Source organism: Peromyscus leucopus, chromosome 4 (assembly GCF_004664715.2).
Source record: "Peromyscus leucopus breed LL Stock chromosome 4, UCI_PerLeu_2.1, whole genome shotgun sequence".
NCBI classification, from domain to species: Eukaryota; Metazoa; Chordata; class Mammalia; order Rodentia; family Cricetidae; genus Peromyscus; species Peromyscus leucopus.
Window position 1 is genome coordinate 3,928,500 of NC_051066.1, and position 23,446 is coordinate 3,951,945.

The 23,446-nt window shown below is 53.1% G+C and overlaps 2 protein-coding genes across 9 annotated transcripts in view; one reads left to right on the plus strand and one right to left on the minus strand.

The window, feature by feature from the left end:
• Window positions 1-23,446, minus strand: part of Gsn (gelsolin) — a 56,965-nt gene that overhangs the window by 20,198 nt on the left and 13,321 nt on the right. For 2 of the 4 annotated variants that reach the window (XM_037204488.1, XM_037204487.1), the window contains 2 exons: window positions 5,307-5,511; window positions 4,607-4,761 (listed from right to left, as the gene is read on the minus strand). In XM_037204488.1, coding sequence (XP_037060383.1) covers window positions 4,607-4,761; window positions 5,307-5,502 — 351 coding nt within the window. In that variant the 5' untranslated portion in view covers window positions 5,503-5,511. Of the gene's footprint in view, window positions 1-4,606; window positions 4,762-5,306; window positions 5,512-6,695; window positions 6,753-6,815; window positions 7,027-23,446 lie in introns of those variants that run through there. The other 2 variants (XM_028886091.1, XM_028886092.2) reach the window with 2 other exon arrangements.
• On the plus strand, window positions 7,108-23,444 carry LOC114704705. 5 transcript variants are annotated; one of them, XR_005091296.1, is made up of 7 exons: window positions 7,108-11,155; window positions 14,451-14,550; window positions 15,631-15,697; window positions 16,634-16,695; window positions 18,019-18,151; window positions 19,777-23,000; window positions 23,116-23,444. XR_005091296.1 is itself a non-coding variant. In XM_037204489.1 (7 exons), the coding sequence occupies exons 6-7, from the start codon at window positions 21,733-21,735 to the stop codon at window positions 23,316-23,318; spliced, it is 1,002 nt and encodes a 333-aa protein (XP_037060384.1). In that variant the 5' UTR covers window positions 7,108-11,155; window positions 14,451-14,550; window positions 15,631-15,697; window positions 16,634-16,695; window positions 18,019-18,151; window positions 19,777-21,732; the 3' UTR covers window positions 23,319-23,444. The 5 variants fall into 5 exon arrangements, 4 of the variants coding, with proteins under 4 accessions (XP_037060384.1, XP_037060387.1, XP_037060386.1 ...); XM_037204489.1 differs by having other exon boundaries at window positions 19,777-22,181; window positions 22,766-23,444; XM_037204492.1 differs by having other exon boundaries at window positions 19,777-22,181; window positions 22,847-23,444.

Sequence of the window (23,446 nt, forward strand, 5' to 3'; positions counted from 1 at the left end):
CTGGTGTCCCTTCTTGGCATGGGCGTAAGGCCTATTCGGCTTTGCCCAGGCCTAAGGCAAAGCACTCAGTTCTGACTGACTTGCCCTCACAGTCAGGAGCACTTCTGGCAGAGCTGTGGGTGCCACCAGGTATGAGTGACCTCGGTGTGGAGCAGGGCTATATCCATAGTTTCCCCTCTTGACTCGGGAAGTCCACAAGTCAATAGCAAGTCAGGAACTTTTCCCATCATAGAAAGAATAAACCTAAGTTCTGGCGAGGGCCCAGGTGGCCATGATGCCTGAGATCCAAGAAAGTGAGTAGGGGCTGGAGGAGAGCAAGGGTTGGGGCAGGATGGTCCTAAGAGTCACCAGGAGCCAGGTAGGGGAAACCTGGGCAGCATACCCTATCGCCCTGTGCCCACTCCACAGTGACCCCCAGGACCCCAGGGCACCATGACTGACAGACAGTAGGGCTGGGCACCCGCTGTCCATGCAGGACTCACAGCCTCTAAGGTAGGACAGTTACTGCATCAATTCCCGGGCAAGGAATAGCAGTCCTGAGGGACGAGGCGTGTGACCAGCCCCCCCCACCACCACCACCCCACCACCACCCCCACCCCCCGGTGGCTGCACAGACGGGCTCCAAGCCCATGTTCTTCTGCCTTTTAGGAACCAGCCTCACTGCCGTCAGCCCTGGGGCTCCTGAGAGTCTGTGGGCCTCGCTCAGGTGGATAGCGAGAATGAGGGGGTCCGAGAAGCTTTCCAATAAGTGGGTGCCAAGAGGACCGCGGTACTGGTTCCTCAGACACAAAGGAGTGTGGGAATAGGAGAGACTCTCTGCTTGCTTTATACACTCGAAAATAGTTTTACCTGTTCAAGCATGCCTTTTGTTCTGCTTTTTAAAAATAACTCTTTGGCTGGGCGGTAGTAGGCATGCCTTCAATCCCAGCACTCAGCAGGCAGAGGCAGGTGGATCTCTGTGAGTTTGAGACCAGGCTGGTCTACAGAGTGAGTTCCAGGACAGCCAGGGCTGCACAGAGAAACTCTGTCTCTAAACAAAAACCAAAAACTCTTTGAAGCTTTGTGTCATAAATCTCAGCCATCAGGAATCTCCTTATCAGTTCCCCCCCTTTCCCATCTCTCCCCCCCCACACACACACACTGGGAATGGGATCTGGGATCCACACGGGTTAGGCAAACACTTGGCTGCATCCTTGGCCTTTTTTTTAACTTCTTACTTTGAACTTGCAATTCTCCTGCCTCAGCCTCTCAAGTAGCTGGGATTACAGGCCTGTGCTGCGAAGCCCAGCTTCTCTTTCCTTACAAAGTTTATAAAGTGAAAGAATACCTGATTTCTTATGGCTGGAGGGCCTGAGTATCCAGGAAACGACACTTGGAAAGATACACACACACACACACACACACACACACACACACACACACACACTACAGCAAGACACCAGTGGATGTACAAAGGAAAGATGGGAATTTTTAGAATTTTTCTGTTACTTTTTTTAAGGATTGATTATTGCTGTCTACTCTAATCTTTGGGTGGGAAGAGATTGGCATCAAATTCTTCTAACAAAATCCCCCAGGCACGGAGTGAGTTGTTTAAAAAGCCATTCTCCGAATTAAAGACACAAGGCTGACAGACAGGTTTGTGGAAAGAGCCAAGGTAACCAACCACCATTGGTTTGTGCCTTCTGGGATGGGGTCCCAGGACCAGTCCCTCTGAGAGTGCTCCTCAGTGTTGGCTAGTCTGTGTTCAGCTTGCCTTATTCAACTACTGGGGGGGGGGCACTAAAATTCCCATTAAAAACAAACATAAACAACTAAAAACCTTCTTGCTGGGCTGGACCCACCCATCCTCTCCCCAGAGTCCTTTCCTAAGACAAGGCCCCAGAGGCTGTCTGGTCTCCAGCTGTCTCATGGTCCAGGGTTCCCAGGACTGATAAGCCCAGATTCTCTTCGAGCAAAGGACTTAAAATAACCCAGCCCTTGGGGGGTCCCCAGGGTGGTGGGTGAAGATGAAAGGGGAGAGCCAGAAGGGTGAGTGACAAAGGTTATCACGGCCCACCCACCCTCCCCCGGGACAGTGACAGGAACGAATGACCGGGGTGACAGAACAATCAGACAACTCTTCCTGGTGGCTCCGTGTCCCCTCGCTGCCCCTTCTCTGCTCCAGGACAGAAGTGGCTCCCAGGAGGCTTTCATAGAAACAAGTCTTGTGTAACAGGCCTGGCTCCTCGGCATCTATAATGGATGAGGGTGTGGAGGCCGAGGACCTCAGTCTGGGCCTGCCAAGTGCGGGGGCGGGCGGCCTGAAGATCTGCAGGAGGTGGTAAACACGGGCCTCCCATGTCCTCCAGGGACCAGCTCCTTTCGTGACTGAAGCCCCAAATCTGAGCCCTGACTGGGATCTGCTTCTCAAGTGTTCCTCAGAGCATGGTCGAGAACACCCCAGAAAACCCCTTTGATAAAGGAGAGGCTAGTTAGGTGAGCAGTGGACGAGCCCCACAGAGCTCTCCGCTGAGCTAGGGCCTTCACGCTTGAGTCTGCATCTCATCCACAGCACTCCCCGGCCTTGTGACTTGGGCAGGGTGCTTAGCACCCAGTACTCCACTTTCCCCCTTCATACAGTGCGGCCAGTACTGGCGACGACCTCACAGTACGAAAGAAACCGAGTAAAGGGCATGCAAATGATGTGAGCACATTCGACTAGCTCTAGGTTCATTCCACAGAACCTCAGCTTTCTCATCTATGAAATGGGAACACCACTGCCTCCCTAACAGAATGGTGAGAATGAAATGGGATTCTCTAGAAAACCCTCAATACGCAGTGTACCTCCGTCTCCAAACCTGGGTCACCCATACCTGCTCTACAATGTTATCCGGCCTGATAATCTGTCCTTGTGTTCATGACAACTGTCACATTTCCCCAAGGCAACAGGTAACTGAGGCAGGTGGACGACCATGATCCCTGTGAGAGCTGACCCCGTGAGTCCTCCGACGCCCCCTCTTCCTTCCTGCATTCAGTGGGTCGACTCTCTGAAGACTGCCAGTCCCCTCTAGTCTTTAGAAAGGAGGCGATCTGCCCCACCCAACCCCACCCCCTGGACACCCAGTGCTCAGTGCAGAGTCTGACAGAATGGGGGGGGGGCTAGGCTGGGCCTCCACCACCTGTTATGTGACCCTTCGGAGCCTCCAGGACAAAACCAGATCACACAGGTTCCCTGCACTGCTGACTCGGGTCTGCCTTGCCTCTCTCCTTCCTTCCCCTTATGCCCCACCATCAAGTGTTTAGAAAAGGCCTCCTGAAGCTCAGCTGGGCTGTGATGTACCAGTTAGCAGAGGATGCCCTTGAACTCTTGACCCTCTGCCCCCTAAATCCTGGGATCAGAGTGTGTGCCACCACACCCAGTTTGATCTAGGAGCCTGAAACTGTCCACTGAGTGAATGACCAATGGAGAGACTATGCTGGTCTTTCTGCAGCAAAACTTGGCTCCCCACCTCTCCTTCCTCAGGATTTCGAGGACCCGGAAGACGGCAGGAGGGGGGCAGAGCTTAGCTGGGCAGCGGCAGGAGCTCAGCCGCAGTAACTCCCCAAATGCGGCTGGGTACATGCCAGGAAAGCCAGCCCAGCCCCACCCATCCTGGGCTGCTGGTCCAGGACACACCATCTCTTGGTATCTAAGTGTCACACACAGGTCCTCCTCCATCACCCAGTCCCTGTCCCTCACCTGGGGAAGAGGGAGATACTTCTGCATTGACACAGGGGACTCTGAGGGCCAGAGAGTGGCAGAGGTATAGGTAGAGAATGTCCTCCCCGGAACCCGGCCACAGCAGACAGGTTGGTGTAGCGGAAACTAGGAGATTGACAGGCCATCTGGGTTCTGGTCCAATGGCTCAACCTCTCCGTACTTCAGTTGCCCCGCCCTCATAAAATGAGAGCTCTAGACTGATCTCGTTCATAAACTTGTAATCTCCTCTCTACCCTAAACAAAGAGAACGAACGTGGCTTCTCTTGACCTCTTCAAGGAGCCAAGCTTTGGGACATTTCCCAGCCACCTCTGCCCCAAATCCTCTCCCTGAAACAGCAGGGCAGGTACAACTGGCTCTCCGACAACCAGAGACACAGGCAGGCTCTGGTGTCGGGGGTGCTGGAGGCTGCACAGCATATCGGGGTACAGGTTCCCAGCTTGGCTTTGATCCTGTCTGGCCGGAAGCTTAGGGACAAACTGTGGTACAGACGTATAAAAGTCCAAGTTCAAGGGGAGAGGAGATGTGTGTGAATGAAAGGAGCCTGTCAGCAAAGCCCTAACGGGTGCAGGGCTGGGACTTGGTGCAGCCCCCCCCTCCCTCGGGGCTGTGAGAAGGCCACCATGGGCCCCCTCTGATGTGGGAAGAAAACGCTCTGAAGATGTAGAGAACCTTCTTTTCATTGTAAGACAAAGAATCAGAAGCTCAGGGAGGGAGTTTGGCTTGTCCAAGGCCACCACACTGAGAAGACAGACCAGGGTTCAAACCACGGCTGAGAATCCAGAGCCATGTGGCCTGTCTGTCCATCACTCCACAAGGCTGGGGGACCGTGAGCCCTGGCCAGCCAAATAAAGTAAATGCCAACCCACCTTGTACTTCAGTCCGGACTTGAAGTAGCCGAGGAAGGTGGACGACTCAAAGCCCTGGACCTCACGGTGCTGCACAGCCCGGCCGTTCAGATAGTCATCCAGCTGCACGGTAAAGATGGCGGCCGCCCCGCTCTCATCCTGGCTGCACTCGTTACCTGGGGACATCGGGGGACGTCAGGGCAGCATGGGGCCAGCGTCTGGAAGCCTTCGGGGAGGAGGCATCCGGAGCCAACAGCTCTACTCTGGCCTGGCTATAGAAACTGAGCGAATCACTCCCTGCTTTCCAAGAACCTCAGTTACTCCATCTGTATAATGGGGTAACCCTAAAACAGACCAGAGCCAATGTTAGAGACTCTATGCTCCTAACTGTGAAGAGTAAATGAAGGACTGATTGGAGCTGAGCCAAGGAAGTGCAGGGGACCCAGGGTCCCCAGTCACCTCGCATAGCTTGTTTTACATCTTGGGAAGTAACACAGCTGTCAGCATGTCCACTTGATAAAAAAACACTGGGGAGTTACTGAAAGGCAGACCACAGGTCAAGGGGCAGAGCTGGGACCTGAATGTGGCCAGGCTGGCTCTAGACTGTAGTGGCATGGAACCACTAACCAAGGCCTGACATACGGATCACCGAGTTCAAAGCGTCCAGGTACATCCACGCTTTGGGTGGTGGGTGGTGGGGTGAGCAGGAACACGTACTCACCCAGCCAATAGTGGAGGTCATACTGCAGATTCCCATTTCTCAGCTGCACTGTCTTCAGGATGACATAGGCATCACCCGTGAAGAAGTCTCCATAGAGGTTGGGGGGCACAGGTACCAGGTCAAACTTCTCCACACGCCAGATCTGCAGGCCAGGCTCCTTCCCTGCCTTGAGGAACTCGGGGTGCTCCACCACCATGGTGCTGGGCTGCAGAGAGACAGGGCAGAGCCTGAGCAGGGGTGTGGGTCTCAGCAGGGAGAGACCCCGGGCAGAGGGAGGGCAGGTTCCAGCACCAGGAGTGACTCACTTGAGCCCCCTGCTCTCCTGTGGTGGAGGAGAAGCAACCCCTTTCTGGGAGTTGAGCGGACTAATCCTCAGCTCCGGCTAGGCCAGTCTGCCTCCCACTCTGCTCCCTCACTTGTTTATCGTTATGGAGGAGGCAGAGAGCTCCCTCCCTTTGTTGCCAATGGGACAGCTAAGGCACAGAGAGGCAGGACCCTCGGTTAGGGAAAAACACAGAGGGTGTCCCTGGGCTCCCGGATGGCGGTGGCAACTCTCCCGGTCCCCAGAGACTCTGCTCCCTCCCTTCCAGCACCTTCTTGGCTTGGAACTCATCATTCACCCCTACTCGGCAAACAGGTAAACTGAGGACCAGAAGGAAAGGGGCCTGAGCCCGGGTCACATGGCCTTTTTGCGTTTGCTCTTTGAAACAGGGAAGATCACTTCAGGCCCCTCCATCTTCCGTCATACCCCGAGAAAGGATTGGCTTAGGGGGCTCAAGTGGCCTCCTGCGCTGCCCTGCCTCCTTCCTCCTGCCCCACCCCAGAACCCACCCCATTTCCACGTCTCGGAAAAGGGGGAGGGATGGAGCCTGAAGTCTGCAGGAACCTGTTAGGAGGAGAAGGTTGAGGGTGGGAAAGGCTGCCAGGCATGCTCGGGGGTGGCGGGTGGCGATGGGACAGAAGGTTAGGCGCCTAAGGATGGAAGTCAGCAGGTCACCTTGGCCAGAAGAAGGTCTGGTAGGAACAAAAATCAGGCCGGAGAAGTTAGAACAGACTCAAAAGTTAGAGAAACTCAGACAAGTAGAGAAGAGCACGAAAGGAGACGGCAGGTGGGCGGGGCGGGGGAGGCGAGACCACAGTCAAGGTCGAGAGGAGAGTAACAGTCATGTCCGTAGTATCCATAGGGAAAACGGGGAGGGGTATCAAATAAGGAGGAATCTGACAGCGAAGTAGGGCAGACACAAGAAATTAGACATGGTAAAGGAGATGGGAACCGAATCAGGAGTGGGGGAGAGATTAAGGTGAGGTTAGCCTGCAGGGAGGGAAACAGCCTTGGCCCGGGGCCCCACCCTCGCCCCCAGGAGCCCCGAAGCAGCAAGACATACTTACAAAGCAACAAAACAGTTTTTCCATTCTACACCTGAATTACTCCCCTTTTCCTAGCGCTGTATCTGCAAGAACTTACAATAGACAATTACTCGGGGAGCCCCGCGGAGCCCGGGCACTCACCCGCGCCTCAGACGCCCGACTTTGGGGCGCCCTCACTCCGGCCGCTCCCTGCACCCCTGTGGCCGCACGGGACGGCGACGGTGTGCACAGCGCCAGGACCAGCGCGCAGAGCAGCGAGAGGTTCGGAGCCATGGCGACGGTGAGGACCCAGGCTGCGGCCGCGGCCCCGCGGTCGCCCCAACCTTTAAGTAGCCGGCCGCCCCATCCCTCCCTAGCTGGGGACCGCCCCGCAGGGAGGGCCTTGTGGCCCGCGGGGGAGGCGGGGTTCTGTCCTGGATCTCCGAGACATCTGGGTTCCCACACCGACCCGAATGGGTGCGGTCGCCCCTTGGACCCTTTGTTTCCAAGCGAGAGGTCGGCGGGGGCTAACTCGGGGAGAGCTGTTTTTCTCTGACCCGTGCAAGCCCCCTCTTATCGGTGCTATTAGCAGGTTCAACAAAACTAAACAAACAAAACAAAACAAAAGAACCACCTAGCACGAACTAACCGTTTGTGGAGCTTTCTACTCAAAGGGTCATAAGAGAGCCCATTTCACAGAGGGGGAAACGGTGCAGAAGAGTCCAGGACTGGCACAATCCCAGGAAGAGGACACCTAATACAGTGTTGTCAAGCCCTGTCTCAGGTAGCTCTGGGTCTGGACATCTGGGCTCACGGAAGAACTCCGGCTCCCCATCAGTAGACAGAACTCTTAATCTCTGGTTCTACTTTTCTCAAAATGGCATTTGTTGTTGTTGTTGTTGTTCTTTCAATAGCATTTTTGTTTTTTAAAGGGTTTTTGGCAAACCTTGGTCACTTTGTTGTACAAAGTTGTTGCCTGTTGACTGGACGCACTTGCCTCTGCTGGGGGTGACACTTTTATCTACTCCTCTAGGCTGATGGCACCTCCATCTCCTTCTGTAATAGTTTTTCTATTTCAGGCTCTCTATCCTCTCCTGGGGAGCCAGGATTGAGTCTCCCCCACTGCAGCTCGTCACTGGGAAGTTAGGGACCTAGGTTGGACTCCTGCATACTGTGCCTCGGTCTCCTACTGGACACAGAGGTTGCAGAGGGTTAGATCAGGCCTGCTCAGAAAGCCTGGTCTGCAGGTGACGGCGCTCACTCACTTTGGGGCCTGTACTGCATGGCTTCTTACTGAACTTTGCCCTCTCCCACCCCAATCTCTTCCCACTTAAGGGGGCATAGGTGAAGCCTAATGGGACAGAGGGGGCCATCAGGACTGAGCACAGCATCCCAGGGAAGGAATGGGCAAAGGGCAGACAAACACAGGCAGGTCATGCCCAGTGAATAACAAGGTGACTTAGGGGGCAAGCTGTCGAGGAAGGGAGGGTGACCGGGGGCCTTTGTGTAATCCTAAAAACTCAGGATTTTATCAGGTGTCTGTAGAAGCCTTAGTTCTCTGGCTCCGTGGTGTAGGAAGGTCACCCTCAGACCTGTGGAGCCCACAGTGGGATGACTTAGACTCAACTCAGAGCTGATTAAAGCCCACACTGCTCAAATGAACATTCCTGATGGCACAAGCCATTTTAACCTCTCTAGATAACAATTTGATTGTGCATATTCAAAGCACATAATACAGCATTCCCTACAAAATTGCTTGCAATGGACAAGGATATTCACTGAAGCATTGTTTGAAGAGAATTGGAAAGGACCCAAAATGTGCTGGGGAAGTAAGTGACGGAGCTGTCACACAAAGGACACAATGTAGCTGTCGGGAGGGTGTCAGTTAGAGCCAACTGTGCCTGGTGGCACACAGTAGGCACTCAGCAGGCCTGGAGAGACCTCCAGGTGCAAGAAGCAACTTGCACAATGATGGTATAGAGTGGCTCCCCTCTTCCTTTCTGTAAGCGTGGAGCTGATGCACAAACCCTTGCAAAGTCAGTAACTGCCGAAGTGTTAAAGCTGTATGCTTGGAAATGATGAAGAGAGAGATTTCACTCTGGACACTGCCATGGCTGCCTGAGGCTGGAGGAAGTGCTTGGATCACTCACTGTAATTGGCACAAGGAACCTTTCAGGATGATGGAAAAAATTTTAATACTACACCATAATGATGATCATACAACCAGTTCACACCACTGAAAAACCACAGAACTGTATACTTCAGTGAGTTAACTGTGTGCCAGCAAATTACATCCTGAGACACTCGCTACAAAAGTTTGAAGCACAAAATCTAAAATGTGATCTAAAATGTATCCGACATGGCTATTGGTTTTGTTTGTTTGTTTAAGAACTGTAGTCTACAAAGAATGCTCTAAGAATATGCGTAAAGGGATACTTGCTCCTTAGCCGACTTGGGAAATGACAAGGAACCTGAGCCAGCAGCTGGGCTGGCCCCTCGGGAGCAGAGCAGCGGGATCAGCGTGGCCCCAGTTTGTCCAGTTGGTGATTAACAGAGGACCCATTATGGCTTGGCCTCGACCCCTGGGGTCAGTGACCACCAGCCCAGAGTCCCTGGTCCCAGGTTAATGATCACAAAGGTGGTGTAGCTTTGCTGGCCATGTGGCTTTGGAGCCTCTGCCCTCTGGGACCCTGGAGCCTAGAAACCCTCACTCCAGGGCATCAGTGAATGGAGACTAGAAGGAGCAACTCTCTCTTCCCTGCCTGGAAGAGGCGTGAGTTCAAGGGAACAAGCGGGCTGAAGTGAAGTGAAGGGGATGCACCAGTGTTAGGGAAGGCTCTGCCATAGACCGCCTGGTTGACTGGTCTCCTCTAAGGCCCGTTTCTGGACCCAGCATTCCCAGATCCTGGCTGCACCATCCTGCCCAAAACCTACTTGCTTCTGAGCTTCAAAGTTCCCATCTGCAAAATGGGGACACCGGACCAGGTCACTTTGACAGGTCCTTCTGAATCAGACTACCTAGGACCCCTGATGTAAGAAGGAGGCTCTGAAATCAGTAATAGCATGTCAGCTCCCCTCGGGATCCAGTGAGTAGTCAAGCCCTGGCCACTGCCATACAGGACCCCAAAGCCGGAAACCCCTCAGTAAAGAGCACAGGGCGTGAAGACTCTGGTGGGGTAACCCTGCCATACTCTGTTCCGTGCGGTAGGAATTCAGGGGAGCAAGTGGGTACAAGTGCCAAGGAAAGGAAGACGCACCGATGACAGAGAAACCGAGACTCAGGCCGCCCATGTGGAAGGAGGCATTGCTGAAGTTCAAACCCTCATCTGGGGCTCCTGGGCCCCAGTTCTGTCTGGGAGAGGAAGCAGGGGCCCTGGCCCCATCTCAGCAGGGAGCATCGACCCTGTGCAGGAAATGGGTTGCGGTTGCTAAACCAGTCCAAGCCCATTCGAGGCCGGCAGAAGTCTCTAGAGTAGCTGGCACTACCACATCTCCTAGGTCGGGGCAAGAGAAGGTTCCAGAAAAGCCCTCGAGCCCTCCAGATGCCTGATGTCATCACCCAGGAAAACCACATGTCTAAGAAGACCCCAGACCATGGCCACCGTGTGGAGAAAGACCGCAGTACCTCCATTTACTTGGGTCTGGGACGGTTGCTCTGACTTGAATGTAACTCTGCTGACCATGGATTGTGTGGTGTATGCATCCTGGTCCCTGCTCTTCACTGCGCCTTAGGGACTGCCTTGATCGCCCGTCTTGGCTGTTGGTGAGTTCTGCCCAGTGCCCCTACACATCAGGCATCCTCTCAGTATCTGCCACAGGATCCAGTGGCATAGCTCACGTCCCTCTGAGACCCCTCCCTCCCTGTGGTTGGATCTAGGCCCCCATAACCATCTCTTGACCCGTTCTTCTCCCTATGACTAACTTAAAGTCAGTCTCTAGATCTCTGTGGGCTGCCTAGGGTGACTACCAGATGAGAAGTCTCACCCTCGCCCTTGGCCACAGTGTACAAAAGGCCTTGGCGGGCTTGGAAGACACCTCCCTGTTCTGTTCCCTCACCCCAAACACTGCCGCTCTTCATCTCCCAGGCAGCTGGCCATCACTGGAAGAGCTCCCTCTTTCCCTCCCAGAGCTTGTTTGCTTTTGGCCCATTGCTGTGCTCTGGTCCCCCTGGGAGCACCCACCCTTCTGGCCTAGGATTTTGCCAGGAGGGACAATGATCAGTAAACAGAGAAGGCAGTTGTGAAACCCAGCGAGAGCAGACAGGACCCGCACATGTTCCGGCAGGCCCCCACGGACTAGAAGGCACAGGCCTCGGCACCTGCAGTTTCCTCATTTTTAAAATGGAACGGAGTTAAAAGTGCCAGTCTCCTGGAATAACAGGGGACTCCAAGGCCTGACCCACAGCATCTCCCAAGGGTCCCTGGATGGCCTGCTTTCTTCTCTCAGAGGCCTGAGCCCAGCGCATTCACACCTACCGAATGGCAGCCGCCTGGAGCAGTAGGGTAAGACTACAGATTTAAATGGGACTTGGGCTCAGGTTGGGCTGTGCAACCTGGAGTGGGCGGTTTCCCTTTCTGGGCCCCCAGGTACTCCTTTGTAAATAGGGACAGTAATACCCACCTGAAGAACTATGGGAGCAGACCGAAGGACTGCCAGTGGTGACGGCCACTGGCCTCCCATCTCTTTGTAGATAACACCAAGCAGAAAAAAGTGATGTCTCCAGGCCACTGAGCCAGTGTCCACAGCCCAGACTTAGAACTCAGGTCTGTGGGCAGCCAGGCCAGAGCCAAGGCCTGGGTCTCAGGGAGCAGGGTTCCCTGACATGGCCAACTGGGCCTCTGCCCTGGCCACATCTGTTCTGGGTGTGGCAGCTATTGGGAATATGGCCAGTGGGGCTTGGTTGAATCTATCTCAGGGACTGAAGCCACTGACCCTCTCCCAGCTCCCAGAGCCAGCCCCACCTAGTGTTGTGAGGACATTCTGAGGAGGCCTGGCCCTAACACCTCCTGGCTCTGTGCCCTGGAAGCAACAAGATTTGGCCATGCATGAGTAGCTCAGTCTTTCCTCCCCTGAGGCAGACACTCTAGCCCTGGGAAACTTGAGATTGCTGAGAACTGAGCCCTAGCCCCTCATCCTGCCCCCTACCCTAGAACTGGGGGGCAACCCCTGAGGAGCCCAGACACAAACATAGGTAAATGGCAGGATGAAGGGGCCCAAGCACAGGCTTGGTGACTTGGGGGAAGGGTCAGCAGGAGACTGGGTGGGGTGCAGACAGAAGGCGTGGGGTGCAGAAGAAGGCGTGGGGTACAGGGTCTGCGATGCCCCCGCCAGAGCAGGAAGGGACAGAGACGCTGCTGCGGGCAGCTCTCCAGAGGAAAGATGTGGCCAAGTGACTGGAAAGAGCCCCCACTAGCAAAGTGGGGGGGGGATAAGGTCTACCCCTTAACTAGCTGACAGCTCTGAGCAAGCCACCTTGGTGCCAGAGCCTCAGTTTCCCTATTGGTAGGTAGGAATTGCAATATCTTCTTCCCATGAAGGGTGCAAGAATTTAATAAGGGAACAGCTGCCTTGCAGAGGACCTCAGTTTGGTTTCCAGCACCCATATCAGATGACTCACAACCACCTGTAACTCCTGCCCTAGAGGACCTGACACCCTCTTCTGGCCTGCACAGTTAGCTGCACTTACATAACACACACACACACACACACACACACACACCCCTTAAAAGTGAAAAGAGTAAACCTTTCAGAACTGTACCAGGTGAAACACACCGGGGCTCGGCAAGCCTGATGCAGGTGAAGCCTGTACAGAGAAAGCGTCACTTTTTGCTGGGCCAGTTGCCTGGGCGAGTTTCTGTCTCTCTAATCTTTTTACCTGTAAATTAGAGGCCCCAAGCCTTTCCCTGCCACCTGTGATGGTGTGTACCTGGAATGCCAGTGCTCGAGAGAGAGAGAGAGAGAGAGAGAGAGAGAGAGAGAGAGAGAGAGAGAGAGAGAGAGAGAAGCAACTTGGAGGAGGGCAGCCCGGTTTACATAATAAGTTGCATAATAAGCTCACCCAGGGCTAGCTAGCAAGACCGGATTTCAAAACAAAGTGTGTGTGTGTGTGTGTGTGTGTGAGAGAGAGAGAGAGAGAGAGAGAGAGAGAGAGAGAGAGAGAGAGAGAGAGAGGGAGAGGGGGGGTGAGGGAGGGAGGGTTTTTCATATTTATAAAAAGCGAGCTGTCTAAAAGACATCTGCATGTCCATGTTCATAGCAGCACTGCCCACAACAGTTACAACAGGGAAGCAAGCCAGCTGTTCATTAATAAATGAGTCCACAATCGACAAACACATCCAAACAGAGGAACAGTTTAAAAAGATCACACTCTGCTATAGGGATGAACCTCAAGGACACTATGTCAGTCACAAAACAGCAAATACTGGGAGTCCACTTCCATGAAGTTCTGAGAAGCATCAGATGTATAGGAACATACAGTGAAGGGATAGTTGTAAGTGGAAAGGAAACGTAGGCTATTGTCCAAAGAAGACAGAGCTTCAGTTTGATGAACCAGCCTGCCTCCATCTTGGGCGTTAAAGCCATCTTACAGTAAAGATAAACCAGGTCCATTCCTGTTTATGATTAAATCTGTTTCTCAAGGACTGGCTCTGCCCCACCTGTCACCTTCTAACTACAAATGGTTCTGTGCTGCCTGTTCCAGGAAACAGCAACCATGTCTTTGTTTCAAAAGTTGTAACCATCTTGCAACCCCACCTTTGTTTCAGAAGGTTATTAAGACTACCTGTTGTTATGGCTACCTTGTTAGGACCACCTTGCAATCATGTCTTTGTTTCAGATGTTATGACTAACTTGTGTTGTAGAACAAGATTTTAAGGTGTTACTTTTGTTTATGTTGCATTTGTTTAACTCTGTGAAGCTGTGCTCTGTGCCTGTCTAAAATACCTGATGGTCTAATAAAGAGCTTAATGGCCAATAGCAAGGCAGGAGAAGGGATAGGCGGGGCTGGCAGGCAGAGAGAATAAATAGAAGGAGAAATCTAGGAGAAGGAAGAAGTAGCCAGAGAAGGAGGAGGACTCCAGGGGCCAGCCACCCAGCCACACAGCCACACAGCCACACAGCCACACAGCCACACAGCCAGCCATGGAGTAGGAGTAAGAGTAAGATTTATGGAAGTAAGAGAATAGGAAAAGTCCAGAGGCAAAAAGTAGACGGTATAATTTGAGAAAAGCTGGCAAGAAACAAGCCAAGCTAAGGCTGGGAATTCATAACTAAGAATAAGACTCCATGTGTGTGAATTATTTGGGAGCTGGGTGGTGGGTCCCCCCAAAAGAGCCAAAAAAACCCCAACAACAAACTTGTTATGCTCCTGTAACCCTGCCAACTTTTGCCCTCCAAATCTCCCCCCGCCCCGCCTCCGTTTGCAAACTCCCTAACCCTAGGCTATAAAAACCTTGTCTTCCTCATGTCCAGTGCTGATTTCTTGAACCCCACTTTTAGAGAGAGGTAGCTCATGTACATGAATAAAAAAGCTTGCTTTAATTAATTGCTTTAATTAATTTGGCCTTGATGATTTGGGGCAGTGGCCTTTCTCCTCACACCTTTGGGTTTAAAAAGTTTGCCTGATGGAAAGTTCTGGGGATGGGCAGTGGTGACCAGCACAAGACATATGATGTATTAACACCATGGAACCATGTGTTTAAAATGTTCACGATGCTAACTTTCATGTTATGTCTACTTTGCCACAATAAAAACAACGGGGAACATCTGCTCATCTGCTCGTCTTTTTCTGGGAGACAGTGAGCTGTCCTGAGGGGTCCAGTCAAGAGGACTCATGTTACAGGGGTGCCCAGCCCAGGAGGGTTTAGGCCTCAGGACTCAGATACAGAAAGAGAAAAGGGTGAGTACTGCATCTGGTGAAGCTGACCTGGAGACTAAGTTCATTCTTCACCAGGATCCAACAGCTGGGTTCCCCGGGCAACCTTCATGAGCTCTGGTGATGGGGTGGGATGGTGCCGCATCCTCCTGCGAAGGGCTCCATATGAAGCCCTTCTGTGACCACACTCTCCACAGCTAATCACCACCACAGTTTTGTCTGTGTTGGTCTGGCCACTGCATGAGAGCTGATGGCCTGAATGACCCATGGCAGCCTGCAGGCAGAGGTCCCAGAGAGGACAAAGGGGCAGGCGAGGGGAAGCAGCAGGACAGGCCATGTTCAGGGAGGGGCGTGAAGAACTCAGGGTACAGAGCAAGTGTTCTCTTTCCACAATGATCCGATTTCACTTTCTGTAAACTGGAGTGGCAAGGCCACCTTGCTGATGTCTGGTAGGACAGAAGACGACCTGGCTCTCAGTGTGCTACTCAGCTGGTGTCTAGCAACTGTGACATCCAAAGATGGCCAGCCTTGACACACCTGCCGCTCACTCGCTCCATACCTGCCTTGACCTCACTTAGTTTTCATAGTCAAAGCAAAGGACAGCTGAAGGGTTCCAACCAAGGCCAGAGACGGGGTGGTGGCTAGTCCAGGGTAGGTGACGCTCTGGAAGGGCTTCGGCCTTCACCTGAAGAGCCAGCCTTCCTGCCTACCTCGAGAATCTCTCTCCTCTGTGAAGTTGGCTTGCTCTGTCCACTCAAAAGAACGCGATCTCCAACACTCACAGCTGAGTGTGACAAGAAACTAACCACTCTGAACTTCACCACCCTTGGACACAGAACGGTCGGACTTACGTCACAGATTTGCTACATCTACTATTAATTAAATAAAAAAAAATCTGGAAAAACTCCAAAGGAGAGATGAAGGCCAGGGGCTGGCAAGGAGCAGAGAGAAAGGACTCACAAGATCTCGTATTGAATAGGCCCGTGGCAGCCACCGCTCCAGGCTTTCAGGCCCGCAGGACTCGGGCTCTAGGCTCCGGTGCCCACCAGAACACCCTCTGCCATCTGACCTAGCCTGTGTGTGACCTCTGCTCCCTGCCCCCAGGAACCCTGGGAAGTAGCTACGTGTGACCTCGGGCCTGCCACTCTTGTTCAGAAGGAACGATAAAATGGTGAGTTCCAGGCACCAAGAGGGCTCCAGAACCGCTGCCCACAGCCCACAGCCTGCTCCGCTGCTCCGCCCAGCAGCTGTTAGCAATCGACTGCCCCAAGAGCCAGGCAGCTCTCTCCCCAGAGGCCTGGAGCAGTCGCTCTCAGGCCAAGAACGCAGCTAGGGAGCCAGTAAGGAGGAGGATGGGAGAGGAAAATCACTGGTACTGGCCCCAGCCAGTGCTGGGGGTGGTGGTGGGGTGGGGGGCTGGCTTGGAGAGAGGGGAGCTGGGGGCCTGGCAGGCTCTTCCTGAACCATGGACTTGGTCCCATGCCTTGACCCCTGTTTGAGCTAAAGGAATAGTGGGTGTACTTGGGGCCCCAGTACTCACTCCTCTGGAACTTGCCTTCTCTTTGGCATCCAGAAACAGGAGACGGGAACAGGCAGGCCTTTGTGAGGAAGAGAAAAGGCTCCTGCCTGCTTGCCGGGCCCCAGGTCCTACCATGATAGAGCCTACCGGGGCCTAGGGATCCATAACTGCCAGAGCTGAAGTACCAAGCTCTTCGGACCATGTCCACACCCACAGTCACACATACACCACGTGACTACGTCACACACCAGGCCTTGTGCTCCTTAGACCTGTGCCCAGGGTCTACTTTGTAGCTTAATTTACATCACTCTTGCCTTCGTCATGATTCACTCACAGACACACTCTGCTATGTGCTGTCATCCATGGCCATTGTATCGGGCCTCGGTGGACACACCACATCCTTGGTTTGGACCCATAAACAGTGGTCCTCACCCCAGGGGCATTCACAGCCTAAGGAGCAGGGGCAATGCAATGTTATAGTTAAGGACCCACCCCAGCCTCTGTCACCACGTGACCTTGCCAAAGCAACTTGTCCTGGCAGCCAGCGCCTCGCCTTCTTTGGCTGTGACAGTCACATTTCTCTGGCAGGGTTGCTGTGTAGATTGAAGCAGATAACACACTGCTGTGCATCCCAGCGCTTGGCATGCTGGGTAAGTGCTTTGAAATGTTGCCTGAGTCTGTGTGCTGTGCACCAGGGCCCATGTGCACGCACTGTGTGCCCATTGTCTGCTGCGCATGAGACACTGCATGCTGGGGTTATCCTAACAGGCTGTATGTATGTCTGGGGTTTCCTAACAGGCTGTATGTATGTATGGGGTTATCCTAACAGGCTGTATGTATGTATGGGGTTGTTATCCTAACAGGCTGTATGTATGTATGGGGTTATCCTAACAGGCTGTATGTATGTATGGGGTTATCCTAACAGGCTGTATGTATGTATGGGGTTACCCTAACAGGCTGTATGTATGTATGGGGTTATCCTAACAGGCTGTATGTATGTATGGGGTTATCCTAACAGGCTGTATGTATGTATGGGGTTGTTATCCTAACAGGCTGTATGTATGTATGGGGTTATCCTAACAGGCTGTATGTATGTATGGGGTTGTTATCCTAACAGGCTGTATGTATGTATGGGGTTACCCTAACAGGCTGTATGTATGTATGGGGTTATCCTAACAGGCTGTATGTATGTATGGGGTTACCCTAACAGGCTGTATGTATGTATAGGGTTATCCTAACAGGCTGTATGTATGTATGGGGTTATCCTAACAGGCTGTATGTATGTATGGGGTTGTTATCCTAACAGGCTGTATGTATGTATGGGGTTATCCTAACAGGCTGTATGTATGTATGGGGTTATCCTAACAGGCTGTATGTATGTATGGGGTTATCCTAACAGGCTGCAAGAGGGTGCAGTGATGTCTTCTCATACTGAGAAGAAATCCTAGGTTCAGAGCAGGATAACAATTTGCACAGGGCCAGAAAGTGGGGGAGCAAGACACAGATGCTGACAAGGGGGTGACGGGGGAGACACAGACACTGGTCAGCTGTGGGCAGTGGAGGAGGGACTGCGAGTGGGGAGCACAGGGATCATTCTGGAGTAATGAAGTGTTCTTGCCAGCAGTGGTGACACACGCCATTAACCCCAGCACTCAGGAGGCAGAGGCAGGTGGATCTCTGCGAGTTCGAGCCAGCCTGGTCTACATAGCAGGTGTCTGGGAAGCCAGGGCTACATAGAGATACCCTGTCTCAAAAAAAAAAAAAAAGAAAGAAAGAAAGAAAGAAAGGAAAGGAAAGGAAGGACGGAGGGAGAGATGAGGAGAGAGGGAGAGAAAAGTCTCTCAAGCATGATTGTGGAGATGGTTTTAAGACCCCAAATTCACTAAGAATCCCAGTTCATAAAATGGAGGAAATATATATATATACATACACACATTATGAGAATTTAATTAGTTATGTGAATTATATTCCAGGAACGTTGTGGAAACCAAAGTCCTCCTGTTTAGCTGAGGCAGTGAGCTTTCCATTGTCAACTACCTGAAGCCGAGCAGAGTAGCCCAGAGCCACTGACAGCAGAGAGAGGCTGTGAACGGATGCACACCCCAGGTGGGCAGGCAAAGCCACTGGGAGAGTTTGCAAAGAACACAACCGCCCAGGCACAGCCCAGCTTTGGAATGTGTAGATCTGGGCGGGGTCCTGGAACTCAAGTCTAAGGGTCAGCTACCAATGGGAACCACGAGGCAAAACCACAGTTGGGGAAACTGAGGCTAAGCAGGAGAGGGGATCTGTCGGGTCTGGTTGATCAAACAGCAGGACAGCTGGACTAACTGGTCCCCTTCCTGTTTTCTTCTCTCCTTTCCCTCCCAGGGCGGGGCCTCCCCTGCCATCAGCTGTGACTCAGACTCTGAGTCATCCTGTGGCACCACAGAAGGAACTTCTTAAGAAAAACAATCCCTAACACAGAGCTCCCGTATCTTGGGAACAGGATAGGCCCAGTGGGCTGGGAGGAGGAGAGAGAAAGGTCGGGTGGTGTGGGAAGCCAGGGCTCCCCAAACCTGACTGCTCTTAGCCACTGATGTGTGCAGTGCACCCTATAAGGAGCCTCAGTGTGCTCACCTGCAAATAAAACCTCCTTCTGCATACAGAAGCTCCATATGCAACAGGCATCACAAGAGCTGTGTGTGTGTGTGTGTGTGTGTGTGTGCATGCATGTGCAGATTTGTGCAGATGTGTGTGTGTGCAGATTATGTGTATGTGTGTGTACAGATGTGTGTAAATATATATGTGTGTGTATAGATGTGTGTGCAGATATATGTGTGCAGATGTGTGTACATGTGTGTGTGCAGATATGTGTGTGTGCGTGTGTGTGCATGCATGTGCAGATGTGTGTGTGTGCAGATTGTGTGTATGTGTGTGTTCAGATGTATGTATATATATGTGTGTACAGATGTGTGTGCAGATATGTGTGTATATATGTGTGTGCAGATGTGTGTACATGTGTGTGTGCAGATATGTGTGTGTGTGTGTGTGTGCACGCGCGCGCGCGCGCGCTCACAGATGTGTGTTCTCATACATGTAGAGGTTAGAGATCAAGGTCAGCTGTCTTCCTCAATCATTCTCCACCATATTTGGGGGGCATGTTTTCTCCTTGAACCCGGAGCTCACATTGGCTCAGACAGTCTAGACAGGAAGCCCTTGGGGATCCTCCTGTCTCTGCCTCCTGTCCCTTCCCTGGTTATGTAGGTGTGAGGGACCCAACAGGCACGAGGGGCCAACACTCCACCTTTTAAACCATCTCCTCAGCCCTGTGATAGGAACTTCATAAGCACCATTTTCCTGAACCCTCACTAAAGCTGGCATCATCCAATTTTATAGATGGGAAAACTGAGGCTCAGAGAGCTCCAGCTGAAGACTGCACAGTCAGGAAATGCAGAGCAGAGTTAAACCCAGGGCTAGAGTTTGAAGCCTGTTCCTCTCTCCCATGCTTCTTTAAAAGCACCTGCGTGGGCTGGGGGTGGTGCAGCGGTTAGGACCTGGGTTGGGTCCCAGCACTTCATGGCAGCTCACAAACATCCCTAACTCCAGTTGCAGGAGACCCAATGCCCTCCTCTGGTCTCCTTAGCACCAGGAACACACACAGTGCTAAAGAGAGGTAGACAGAACATATAAAATGAAAATAAATGCATCTTGTCTTATTCTTATTTAAGATGTATTTACTTTTATGTTTACAGGTGTTCTGCCCGCATGTATGGCTCTGCACCATGTGCATGTAGTGCCCTTGGAGGCCAGAAGAGGGCACCAGAACAGGCAGAGAGCCTAACTGGTAGCTAAACTGTGGCCTTGCCGGACAGGCTTCAGAGAGCCCCTCGATTCCCTGCTACTCACCATTCCCCCAAGGGCTTTTTCCTCAGCCACAGCGGGGCAGGGCAGAGGGATAAGGCCTCTTGACACAGGCCGGGTAATCACAAGGGCCTATAAATAGACCCTGTGGCTTGGGCGGAACTCGCTATGCCAGGCCCAGCTCCACAAGCACCAGAGCACAAATGGGCCAGAAATGGCTCTTCTCCCTCACACAGTTAACTAAAACTTCTTCAGGAAGCCATTGTTCACACTCCTTGGAGGAAGAGGATTTGAGCAAAGAGCCCCACTTGCCTAGTGGGGATACTGGACCTGGGCCTAGGCTCCTTTTCTGCTTCCTCCTTCCACTGCTTCTGTCTGGGACCCAGTTTCCCAAAATGTGAACTGGGGAGGTCAGTGTGCTCTCTTGGGCCCTTCCGGCCTGGATGCTCTTGATCTGTCTGTGACAGCCTCTGCCTCTCAAATATCTGTCTCATTGTGTCCTGCCCCAATCAACTTGGAAGTTGTATTTTATCATTAATTCAGTGCTGGGGCCGATCCCAGGCAGGTCCTCCATTGCCTGAGCCACATCCACGGCCCCTGGGGCACATTTCAAATTAAATTTTACTGTTATTGTTGTCTAGGATTTTTGAGGACCTCACCATCCCAAGTGCTGAGGGCAGAGGATGAAGAGGCGAACAGGTCCTAACCAGTCCTCTCCTGGCCTGGGTGCGAGAGGCATTTCCAGTCCCACCCCCCAAACCCTGCTGGGAACATGGAGTTTCTGGTTCAGACTGCAGCCTGTGACCTGGGCAGGGCCCTAATCTTACAGTAAAGGCTCCCCAGCCATCCCATGTACACACATGTGCTACAGACCTTCCTCCCCAGTTCACTCCCGTCACCATCCAAGCCCTACTTCGTGGATGCAGAAAACGAGGCTGAGAGGGACTGGAGAGTGGGAGAGACCCGGGCTCAGACTCTCTCACCTCGGGAGCCCAGGGCTGCAGTGGTCTGACTCAATTCAGCCTACTGGACAGTGGGAACAGAATCGGACAAGAGCAAAGAATGCAGAGAGACGGGCAGGTTATTCCTGTGTGTCTGTCTGTCTGTCTGTGTGTGTCCTGGAGTGGCAGGGCTTCACTGGTAACACACATTCTCCCCTATGGGATTCCAGCATTGCCCTCTCTGACCCGCCCTCCTCTTTGCCTGCCACCAATTGATTGCTCTGAAATCCCGTCAATCAAGTCACTCCTCTTCTCAACAGCATTCCAGATCTCTCCAGACCTGACTCACTTGTCGGCAGGGACACAGGGCTCCTCCAGGTGACCAGCCCTTTGCACATAATCCTCTTGCCTGGAACACTCAACTCCCCATCCCAGCCCAGCATTCATCTCATGGGCAGGAAAAGCTGACTGGTCCCATGGGCATCTTGGAAAGTGTCTGGGTATCGGCCACCATTGCCCCTCAGGGATTACAGTGGCTCTCCTCTTGCAGGATGGTACAGTTCACCACCCATCCCAGTGCAAGAGTCAGCAAGGGTTGGCTGGGGAACGGGCACGGGTCGGGGTAGGTGGCGGCAAAGAGCCAAAAGAATCCTGGGCAAGCGCACATTTCCCAGGACTTCTCAATATCAGGGGGCACTACAGTGAGGAAAACCCTGAAACAACACCATGCAGGGTCTTAAGATGTGTGTGCGTGTGTATCATGGTTCCACTAATGAAGTTCTCCAAGTCTCCCACTAGGAAGCTCCTAACAGTCTCCAGTAGCCTGGAGTGAAATCCATGGTGGAGGTCAGCATGGCCTGGAGGCTCCTGGTCCCTTGCCTGGCCATTCCCCCCTCCCTCTGAGGGATGCCCTCCCTTCCTAGCTCACCCTGCCATCCAGCACTCCCCCCCAGCTGTTCCCTTACCCCATCAGATCCTCCTCAGGTGAAGAAAAACGAAGCCATGGCAGGCATAACCATCTCCACAAGACCCAGGAGGTACGGAAAGGTTTTATTCTTTGCTCCTTCTCCAACCCCCAGCTCCCAGCCTAGACATCTGTCACACGATTCTGTGAATGAATGGATTCCAGAATCTGCTGAACATTTAAGTTCAGAAAAACAAAGCCCTGTGCATAGTCAGAAAGGGTGGGGTGGGGCAGCTTGGGAAACACGGCTCAGCCTTCCAGTGGCAAGGGAGAGAATGTTCCAGATGGAGAAGGAATCAATGTGCCAGAGACTTGGGACAAGGACATCTGAGGATCTGACAGGAGGGCACCAAGTCACCCTCCTTACCTGCTTACACCCAAGTTCATGGAGGTGAGCGTGAGGCGAGTACAGTCCAGGGGATGAAGGAGCTGCAAGGGTGAACAGGCAGGCTCCTGAGACATTCAGCCAGGCCCGAGCAGGTCTGGCTGTGGCCCTGTGGTGGTTTCCGAAGCTGGGCAGGCAGGCAGAATGCAAGGGCCTGGGGACATGGCTCACAAAAGCATTCACAGAAAGGGACACCCCTGCCTCTGGACTGTCAGAAGCAGGCACCCCAGAAGCCAGGTGTGATCCTTCAGTGGCAGCTGAGGCGAGGCCAGGCCTCTGGGTCTAGAGAACCTTCTAGAAACCCCTGGCTCCAAGGACTAAGTACCTTGATGACCACCAATGGCCCTCTCATCTAGACTTAAGAGGGACAGAGCCATGGTCAGCTCCTGTCACCGCCTGGCAGCTGGGCGCAGTGGAGCATTGGAAAATACAGGCACTCACTTCCTGCTTCTTTTGGCAAGCAACAGTGATACCATGGGCTGGCCATTGATGCCATGGGCTGGAGGGCACTTTCCTTTCTCCTCACACAATTAGAAGTTCTCTTTTGTTCAGGTCGAAACGCTCTCACAGTGACCCCCATGGCTTTTCAGCTCACAAAGGCATCTGCAGGCCTGTCTGATCCCCAAGACCACCTTGTCAGACAAGGAGGGACTGAATGTACCGCCTTACAGGAGGAAAAGCCCAGGGCCCGCTTGGGAGGGAATCTGCGTCTCCTGGCTTGTAGCCCAGCACTCTGCATTCCGCCCAGCGCCCAGCCTCCCAGTGCCCTGCACTTCAGGCTCGCCTGGGAACCTGATAGGTGGGCCCGCCCACCCAGCCAGCCAGGTGGGGATGACTCATCCACCCTCGCATGACTCACTCCTCAGGTGCCTCCTAAGGCCAAGGAGCAGGGGGCTTGGTGGCCACAGCCCAACTTCTTGCACCTCTCCACAACCTGCAGGGAGAGTTCCTACCTCGCCTCCTCACGGAACCCACCCCGCCATAGCGCTCCCAGGAGGCTTGAGCACAGCAAGCAAGAAGCCCCGCCAGGGTGAGAGCAGGCATCAGGGTGCTCAGCCCGCCTCACCCCTCCCCTCAGGACCGCCCTCATCCCTGCCCTCATCCCTGCCCTCACCTGCCTTTCCCTTGGTGAGGAGCAGATGAGGTAATGAATAAACAGTATGTCCACAAAGGGAAAAACTTTTAATCCACAAAGGCTGTTCAGCTGCTCGCACTCTGGAATCATCTAGACTCCCCAGGACACTAGGTGGTCAGTGGCTCTGTGTTGTTCT

What these genes read in the sequence shown, in the direction of transcription:
- LOC114704705 (XM_037204489.1), top strand. Translation starts at nt 21,733, where the DNA reads ATGCCCTCCCTTCCTAGCTCACCCTGCCATCCAGCACTCCCCCCCAGC. An exon ending in TTACACCCAAGTTCATGGAG is followed by an intron (nt 22,182 to 22,765) that starts GTGAGCGTGAGG and finishes ATGGCTTTTCAG; the next exon opens with CTCACAAAGGCATCTGCAGG.